Here is a 10,005-nt window from a genome sequence, read left to right on the forward strand (position 1 = left end):
GCTTCTTTCTCCCAGCATTCTGTTCTGTCTACTCTGCCTACCTAATTTTCTGTCCTATCAAAGGCCAAGCAGTTTTCTTTATTAGTTAACCAATGAAAGCAACAGATAAGATACAAGACCCACCTCCATTATTTCCCCTTTTTTCTGTTTAAACAAAAAAGAAAGGCTTTAACTTTATCTCTGTTGTATTATGAGCAGCGGGCTACATTCCTGGCATCCGGCCGCCCACACGGCTAGCTTTACCTGAAATAATTACACAGAAACTGTATTCTTTTAAACACTGCTTGGCCCATTAGCTCCAGCCTCCCATTGGCTAGCTCTTACATATTGATCTAACCCATTTCTAATATTTTATGTACACCACGAGCTGGCTTACCAGGAAAGATCTTAACCTGCATCTGTCTGGAATGGGAGAATCATGGCGACTGACTGACTCGGCTTCTTTCTCCCAGCATTCTGTCTGTCTACTCCACCTACCTAATTTTCTGTCCTATCAGGGCCAAGGCAGTCTCTTTATTTAACCAATGAAATTAACACAAAACAGAAGACTCGCCCCTATCACTTCTAGGGATGTGCCACAATCAGTTGACTAGGCTTCACTACATCAATTACTAATCAGGACAATTTGATCTACGTAATTCCTCAACTGAGGTTTGCTCTTCCCAGGTAATTCTACTTTGTGTAAGCTGACATTAAAAACCAATCAGTCTGCTGGGAGTGCTAGTATTCCGCTCTGGCACTGGATAACTGGAGTTAACACAGGTTCCACAAATCAATGCCTAGAATTTCCGGTAGGAAAAGTTGATCCTGGAGGGCAAGCGAGAATAAGACAGGATTAAACACTAGGACTTTGAGTTTGATCCGGAAAAAAGGAGATCTGGTTATATGCTGAAATAAGTCATGCCACCAATGATTATTTTCCGTTATATCCAATAAACCTATAGAGTACGTTCCTTAACGACGACACACTAAATAAGCCCATGGCGGATGTTCCTTAACAGCATCACTCTTAAATGCAGCTATTAGCTGCTCTTGGGGCCTTGGCACTGTGGCAGCCTGCTTAGGAGGTTTAAGGGTTGTCATGACCTTATTAGATTCGATTATCACAAGAGCCAGCCAATAGAGATTCTGGGAGGGAGATTTGGGAAGATGCCTGTAGAATCAGGTAGGTTACTCCAGTCACTTGCAGGATATCCAGCTGCTCAGCAACCAGAAGAGTGGCTAAGCTTCAGTGTCTCGAGTTTTTACTGAAGTTTAGTTGCTTAAATAAAACCACCATGTCTGTTAACCAAGTTCATTGTCCAACCTTGTCTTTTCTTCAAAGATTGTATTAGAGCCAGTGTTCTCAACCTCTAACCATGTTTTCCGTTTGGAACTTGTGTCCCTGAACCGGCTTCTCTTTCCAAGTCATTGTAGACTGTTGCTGGGGGTGGGGGGGGGGTTTCTGTCCCACCCGGTCCTTCAGTCATTCAGTCTCAAAGGAATACAGAGAGGTCCACATTAATTATAAACTGGTTGGCCTAGTAGCTCAGGCTTTTCTTATTAACTAATTCTTATATCTTACTTGTTGACAGGGGTTTTCTGTCCCACCTGCTCCCTGTCCTGCCCAGTTCCTGAAGTCGTTACATCACAAAGAATCACACAGAGGTCTATATCAGTTATAAACTGATTGGCCATTAGCTCAGGCTTCTTATTAACTAATTCTTATAACTTATTTTAGCCTATAATATCTTTTTTGGCGAGTCAGTCACATCTTGCTTCCTTTGAGGCTGGGTCACAACTGCAGTCTGAGTTTTCCTCTTCCCAGAATTCTTGTTGCCATGCCTCTACTTCCTGCCTGACTGCCGTCACCCCACCTATACTTCCTGCCTGGCTACTGGCCAATCAGCATTTTATTAAAAATAATACAAGTGACAGAATAAAAGACCATTGTCCCACAGCAGTAGACTAAGTCTGTTTCCCCTGATATGTGATGCTATTTTAGCCACCTGAAGATGTTTACATCTGTCCTCTTGCCCTAAAGGTGTGTGTGGGGGGAGGGGGGACATTTAGGATTAGAAATTACAGTATTCTTCTATGTTGCTTCAATTTTATAATCAAAATAACTCAGGTTACCACATTTTCTGGGTTTTCTTTAATTTATAATATTCTCATCACCAGGCAGAAAGTAGAATTGCATTTAACAGTGAAATATATTGTCCCCGAGTACAGCACCCTGGGAATACTTGCCATGCTTGACAGGATCTTATTCTTCATAAACAAGGTCTGAGGTCACTTAACTTTTGTGTGGCTACCTGGTAGAGCTAATCAGTATGAGGCTGGCCAGTATGAGGCTAGCCACTAAGTGAAATTCTGGGGGGCTGGAGAGATGGCTCAGAGGTTAAGAGCATTGCCTGCTCTACCAAAGGTCCCTGAGTTCAATTCCCAGCAACCACATGGTCGCTCACAACCATCTGTAATGGGGTCTGGTGCCTTCTTCTGGCCTGCAGGCATAGACACGGACAGAATATTGTATATGTAATTATATATATATATATATAGAAATTCTGCCTGCCAGTGAGTCGGCACTTCAAGCAGGCAGCCTAGCAAAGGGAGGTAGGGCATCACACCATAAAAGACAAACAGGAGAGCGAGTTGTGGGTGTTACCAATCCTGACAGTCAATTAACTAACTCTAGCAATTCAGTTGGGGAAGGCTGTGTAAGTCCAGGATTGAGAAAAGCACACAGCAGGCATCAGACCCACACAGTGGATGCCAGGTTAAGAGTGTCTGGACATTAATTCAGAATCACAGAAATTGCTCCGTGACATCGTGCAGGGTGTTTCTGAGCAAATAACTCCTGTTGCTCTTTCTGTTGTGGGCTGGAGCTTGCCGTGTTGTATGGCTGATCCCACTGTGGAATGAAATCAAATACTGGAGCGAATGGGCGTGGTGCGGGCAGCGGAGAGCCGTCAAGGTACATGTAAAATGAACGGATCAAAAGGAAAAGAAAAATACAGTCACAACATGAAAAGCATTTTACATTTATCTTGTCACCTGTTTCTGTATTTATTTTTGAGACTGCTCTAAAATCCCACCAGACCTTCAAGGGATCCACACGTAAGCCCCAGATTTGGTTCTGAATATTAAAGCGACCAGTGTGAAGAAGACAACCTAATGACTCACAATCCACAGTGCCTTTAGGATGAAGCACAAACTGGTGGCAAAAGTAGTGGGTTATTTGATGTAGCATCAGTTGGCATTTGTTAAGGAAAGGGTCCTGCTGTATGATAGTCTAAAGAGCTTTATAATAAGATCTGATTGTTTGATAACATGGTGGTGATTTCTTCACGTTGACTCCCTGGCATCACACTCTTAAATGAGCCCAACAAAGTAAGCCAAACAAAGTCCACACACCAAACCCCAGAACAAAATTAGCTCGAGAAAATGGTCTAGTTTTCCGTCTGTCTGGACTTGGCCTGTTTTCTATCAAGTGTTCCCTCTGCACATAGTTGTGTAGCCTGATCCCCATCCCTCAGGGCACTAGGATGCTTAGAACACTGGACAAAGGAGCAGGGTGTCTGCGATGTGACACACATGAAATACATGATGGTTACGTTTGACAAAAGCAATCAGGACACAGAGCCCAGCACACAGCAGTTTAATGTCAAGAACACATCTGCCCCTGGTTACTAATAATGAATTGGGGGTGGGCAGAGCAAGCAGGAGACATCTCAAGATGGCTGGGAGATGACGCCCCAGAGGGCAGCGCACGGAGCTCACATCTCAATCTGTTGTTCACAGGAATAACACTGTACAGCCACCCGTATGGAGGAGCCCTGCTGAATGAGGACAAAATGTGAGTCAATAGGGTGCTGGGGGGGCATAGAAGAAACCTCTGCGTTTCCGAGGAGTGTTCTTCATCCCTCTTCAACGGGTTTTCGGGAGAGATACTGGCCCAGATAGCTTTAAAGGGGGAGGTGCAATGGCTGGGCAGAAAATGGGTGAGAATATTATTCAGCTGCATTTTTTTCTCATAAAAAGAATGTCTAATGAAGAGTTCCTGTAGCCGGTGGGCAGCACACATTCCAGGAAGACGATTCAGATTGACAACCTAAACACACCATTCACATTGGCAATCATGTAAAACTTTCCTGAATATTTCTCATGCGTGATTTAAAAAAGTTCACAGTCTACAAGAAGTGCAGCTGGAGGTGGGTGGTGTTGCAGGTGTGGTTGGGCACAGAATGAAGTGGCTGGTGTCAACACCTTGCCACTAAGGACACTGTTTCTGTCCTCATTCTCTCCCCATCTCCCTTCTTTTTCATTTAGCTAATCATTTAGTTAAAACCTGATGATAAAGGTATTATTTATCCTTCTGGCCTGTCAAGTGGAGAATATATATCTTGATGGTGGACTCTGTCCTTACATAAGCAAGGAAACAGTAAAGGTGGGTTGCAGTTTGCCCCCTTCCCTATACTGTTTTCAGAGTCCTGCCTCCAGCAGTCTCTTGCCACCTGGCCTCAGGGCTGGGACAAGGTAGCTTATGACTATCATAAATCAATGTATGATAGAAGGAAGGCATAGTCTAGTGGGGGATATGTGGTCAGACTTTCCACTGTGCCAGACACCTAAAGGACTGCTTGTGCCCACCTGTTCCCAGATGGACAGAATGAGCAGTGGCAATGCTTGACTTGGCAAAAGGTTATCTCAGAGCTCCAGCTACCCACCTGTCTGAGAGAGTGCATGGTGATATATGCTCATGCAGAAAGCATCTGGTATTCTCAACACCCAAGTTTTGACAAGTGCCAGAGATGAGAGTAGCCATACAATTGTTCCTTCCTTTGGGTTCTGCTGCAAAGCAAGTGAGCTACAACGTAGGGAAGGGCCACCACACTGGCTGCCACTCTGGCGATGTTGACCATGTAGCTGAGACTCCATGATGGGAGAGGAGACTGAGATCGGAAGATGCTGAGCTGCTCTCCAGCTTCCTGTTTCTCTACTCTGATCTCTGTTCTGTGTTCTGTTAGCTCTGAACAATAACCCACATCTTCAAAAGCACCTGAGGGGACCAAATGAGGGAGAGAACCATAACTTTTGGCAGTGTGCCTGGCTCTCCTCCTCCCTAAATGTTAATCGTAGAAGGAAGGTCTGACTTCTGTGACAATCTCATGAGTTGTTATATTATCCTTTGTTCACAGCCTGGAGAGCATCCGCCAGTGTGGTGTCGCCCTCTGCATTGTCCTGGGATTCTCCATCCTGTCCGCATCCATTGGGAGTTCAGTCGTGAGGGACAGGGTGACCGGAGCTAAAAGATTGCAACATATAAGTGGCCTTGGCTACAGGACATATTGGCTAGTTAACTTCCTGTATGACATGGTAGGATTTGGGGATATGGTCCTTATGTGAAGATGGAGGTGAAAGGGCCCAAGTCACGTGGGGCGGGCCACAGCTGAAACTCTCATTCTCTTGACTGAGAGCATTCTATCAGGTTGCTTTTATGGGGCATCATCAGGTATTCAGGATTGCTTCATGAAGGGAAGACGCAGAAATCGGGGCTGGAGATCTCTGAAATAAAGGGCCCTCTGAGAAATACACTTTCTCTTTTAGGGAGGAAATGAGGCAGCATGAGCCTTCCCTATTCTCTTTCAAAGGGTTGAAAGGTGAGACGAAAAATATATTAGAAAGGATCTTTCAGCCGGGCGGTGGTGGCACACGCCTTTAATCCCAGCACTTGGGAGGCAGAGGCAGGTGGATCTCTGTGAGTTCGAGGCCAGCCTGGTCTACAAGAGCTAGTTCCAGGACAGGAACCAAAAGCTACGGAGAAACCCTGTCTCGAAAAATCAAAAAAAAAAAAAAAACAAAAAAAAAAAAACGATCTTTCATCTGTATCCGTAATCTTTGCCCTCGGTTTGGTAGCAGGTATCAGAGTTTCGTGCAGAGTGCAAATCCCTAGACACTGTCTCCTCTTCTTGGAGTGGCAACAGCAAGTCCTTGCTGGGTTGCTGTCTAGCGTTTAGGCCAGGTATTTTCAACGCATACACTCTGATTTAGTGATCTTGTACAGCCACCGCTCATGCCATCGCTGTGGAGTAGAGCTTAATAAATGTGCCCACATGCCCTCATAGAAATGATTCATTCTGGGATGCAGCCAATCCTACACAAGCAGAAGGCAGGGCAGGCCTGAAACGCATTGAGAGCCTCCCACTCGTCAGCTTCTGACCATCTGTGTTATGGTTTACACAGAGCTGATGTGTTAGCAAGTTGCTCTTAAGCAATGTTTACCACTTCGAGTGGGCTTCAAGCTCATCTGTTTTATTTGCCTTTGATCCTGTAATCTAGATGTTTGGAAACACAGTTTATCTCTGAGTCATACCTGAGACACCTCAGGATCTCTTGCAAGTTTGCCTTCAACTGGCACTAAAGAGGATTCATAAATTTCAAGTCTGAGAAGGGCTGGTCCCCCAAGGCTTTATCTTTATTAAGCCATGCCACTTCGTAGGAATGCAGTGGCTCCTCCAGCATGATGCTTCTATTTGCACAGACCCATGCTTCAGAGCCTCCTACTCAAATTCTGTCTCTAGTACCACAGTCTCAAGATTCTCTGCTCCCCAACATTTGCCAACTTGTGACCCAGAGAAAGTGAAGGATGTGCCAGCAATGAGTAGGATCCCAAAGAGTCACACACCCATGACATCATAGAGAAACCAAACCTTGAAGACCCTGGGATTTTCCCTCTTCTCTTTGCTTCCTTTATTTCTCTGTCCTCCACAATGAGTTCTTCACTTTGTGATGTATGGACCCGGGTTTAAAGGCAGGAAGAATATTTGATTATTGGCTGGCACTTCTTTTACTTTTACTCAATGATTTTATATTTATTCTCTGCAATGCCTCAATTAAGGCATTGATTGTTGAAGATCTGTTACGGGCTAGGGTGTGTGCAAGATCGCTGAAGACCGGACTTTGGTTCCCGCGGCAAACTTAGTTCGAACTGATCAGACCTCAGTGTATTAGGAAGTGGAATCTTCGGGAAATTATTAGATCAAGAAGATGTAGCCTTCATGAAGGCATCAGGACCTTTATAAAAGTGACCCCAGAGAGCTTTCTCACCCTTTCTGCCAAATGGCAAGACAAAAACAAAAAAACAAAAAAAAAAAAAAACAAAAAAACCCACACCACTTCAAGATTTTATCTCTTTGCTAAATCTCACACCACTTCTAAATTCCTCTCCCTAGGCTAAATCTGCTACTGCATTGATCTTTGCTTCCTTAGCCTCCAGAGCTGTGTACAACAGGTCACTATTGTCTGTATTCTAACCAGTCTGTTTTGGTTTCACTCACTTAGTGGACTGAATGTTTGAACTAAATCTATTAGTAAGATATGTCAATTTATGAGTAAGTTATATCTCGCCCCGACGGAGTGCACAGTCTCATCAGAAGAAAAAGACAGCCAATATACCAGTTGTAGCTCATCATTGACTAAATCTTTGACAAGAATGAAAGAGGGTAGTGGGGTAAAGGTAACTTTAATCCAGGAGGTTACAGTAATAAATGAGTTTTCAGCAAAGATCTGAAGAGAAAAAGGACGCGGCTGCATGGGTAGTTCTGAGGAAGCATTTTGCAGTCAGTCACACCAGAGAAGAAATAGCTACATTTTTGTCCGAGGAAACCCTAGAATCCTGTTGCCCATGTAGAAACTTTGACGGAAAGGCTATGGAGAAAGCAGAGCAGGAATATCCACCTCTTCCTCCCCCTGCCCCCATGTGTGGCCTTGTTTCTAGGATAGTATCTGAGTTCTTCGATCCTTCCCAAGGGAGAAAGACATAGGTACTCTGGTAGATTGTTGAGTCTGTTTTCTCCGGACGTACCATAGACCTTGGCTTCAAATTCAGTCACATTCTCAAGTCTAGGTGTCCAGCACATCAATGTTAGAGGAACACAACTAAGTCTGTAGCAATGACTCAGCATGATGAACCCGAAAAATATTCTAATATGCAAAGTAGGAGCTAGGTTTCTGTCGAATTTGAATGGAAACTACAGAGTAAATAGAGCACGATCCATGTCCCTATCTAATGTAGCATGCCCCCCTTTGTCTTTTCAGCTCTTTTACTTGGTTTCCGTCTGCCTGTGTGTCGCCATTATAGCCGCCTTCCAGTTAACAGCTTTCACTTTCCGGGAGAACTTGGTGGCCACAGCCCTCCTGCTGGCACTTTTCGGGTATGTGATGAGAAACACGGCTGCCGAATTATGGTTTGTTTTCTGAGAAAGAAACCCCTCAGGATGGCTTTGAACCTGCTGTCTGCTTCATGATTTTCTGTCTGCCGAAGCAATTACGTTGCTTCTACAAGGGCTGCTGAGCAAACAAGCTTGAGCAAGATGATGAATGCCCTGGAAGGAGGGGAAGGGTGACATGCTCGTAATGAAGATGGCACTGGCCCTGTCTCAGAAAGGCCCTCGAGCTGCTTGACAAACTGGTGCCGTGGGAAATGGATTCTCTGTTAGTCTCACTTTGACGTTAATCGTGGGCTCAAATACATAATCCAGTTAGCTCTGAAATTGCATTTGTGGCGATTCTCCTGTAAAGCTGTCTGGCATATTTTTTTTTTTTCCTCTCCAAGAATATTAGTAGCTTGGAAGTATTTTGTGTGACTTCTATCACTTTTTCCTCAGAGGAAAAATAGTAAGAGTAGAAAGTCACTGCGACTGCTCCCCAAATGGTACCTATCTGGCAGAGAACATTTATTAATGTACTATCTCTTTTAAAGTAGCACACCCAGATTTATGCCAAAGACTATAACTAAAGTGGATTTTGCATATTTTGTTGTTAGCCCTGTGATCCAGAATGATTCCAAATATCTAACTAGGGGACAGAGTTTTCTCTAAACAAGTGTGTGTACATCATCAGATGAATGGGTAGATGGATATGAGTTCATGGATGGACGGAGAAGTGGGAACAATGAAGCCTGTTCTCTCAGGAATATTCACGTCACTTACCCTGTGGCCTTGCTAAACTTAATTCCCCTTTAAACCTTAGGTTCTTCCCTGTAAAATGCCACTTTTGATGCTGAAAGTCAAATGAGATAATCTCTGTAAGCATCAGGGACAATTGACAGAGTCATTAAATTGATTTTAGCCATTACTGTTCTTCCTCGAATTATCTTCTGCTTTAGAGAAATCATGTGCTCACTAAAAACATCCTTGTGGAACATGATGTTACACCCAATTTGAAAGTTCTGGCCTCACATAGAAAGGGCAGTGCGTGTGTGTACCCTGTTCCTGTTACTTTATTTCAGTTTATTAATTACATTGGCTAAGTGTTGTTTCATTTCATTGCAGTATATGTAAAATAGACATTGCTATAAAACTATGTTTGAATTTTAGAGGACCAGACTTTAAAAATGATGACAAAATTTATATGAAGTTACATGGTTCGAAACTTAATCTTATGAAATGTGTTTTTAGAAAATGTTCAACTTGATTACATCAAGCTAGAAAATTCTATGTTCATAATTAAACATCTTTTTGGGATTTTTAGAGAAGCATAGCTCTATGGATACATTCTTATGGTTTTCCTCATCTTGGTTGCTGTCCTATTGCTGTGAGGAGACACCAGGACCAAGGCAACTTATGAATAAAGCTAGGTCAGGCATGGTGTCACATACCTTTGATCCCAGAATTTGGGACGCAGAGGTAGGGAGATATCTGTGAGTCTGGAGCCAACATTCTCTACATAGAGAGTTCCAGGAAAGCCAGGGCTATGTAGAAAGAAACCCCCCCAAAACAAAACACAACAAAAATAAACAACAACAAATAAGAACCAAGAAAAAACCCAACTAAATAAATAAAATAAATAGATAAAGCACTTAATTGAGGGCTTCTTACAGTTTTAGAAGGTTAGTCCATTATTATCAGGGGCAGGGCGTGTGGCAACAGACGGGCAGCACAGTGCTGGAGAAGTAGCTGAAAGCTCACATCTGACTAGCAGGGAGGAGAGAGAGAGAGAGAGAGAGAGAGAGAGAGAGAGAGA

The 10,005-nt window shown here is 43.6% G+C and overlaps 1 protein-coding gene across 1 annotated transcript in view; it reads left to right on the top strand.

Moving 5' to 3' along the window:
* Abca13 (ATP binding cassette subfamily A member 13) overlaps positions 1 to 10,005 on the top strand; it is a 397,315-nt gene that overhangs the window by 285,995 nt on the left and 101,315 nt on the right. The window contains exons 49-51 of the mRNA XM_013350751.1: positions 3,784 to 3,838; positions 5,181 to 5,358; positions 8,080 to 8,195. Coding sequence (XP_013206205.1) covers positions 3,784 to 3,838; positions 5,181 to 5,358; positions 8,080 to 8,195 — 349 coding nt within the window. The remainder of the gene's footprint in view (positions 1 to 3,783; positions 3,839 to 5,180; positions 5,359 to 8,079; positions 8,196 to 10,005) is intronic.

The sequence above is a fragment of the Microtus ochrogaster genome, linkage group LG1 (genome assembly GCF_000317375.1).
Source record: "Microtus ochrogaster isolate Prairie Vole_2 linkage group LG1, MicOch1.0, whole genome shotgun sequence".
NCBI lineage: Eukaryota > Metazoa > Chordata > Mammalia > Rodentia > Cricetidae > Microtus > Microtus ochrogaster.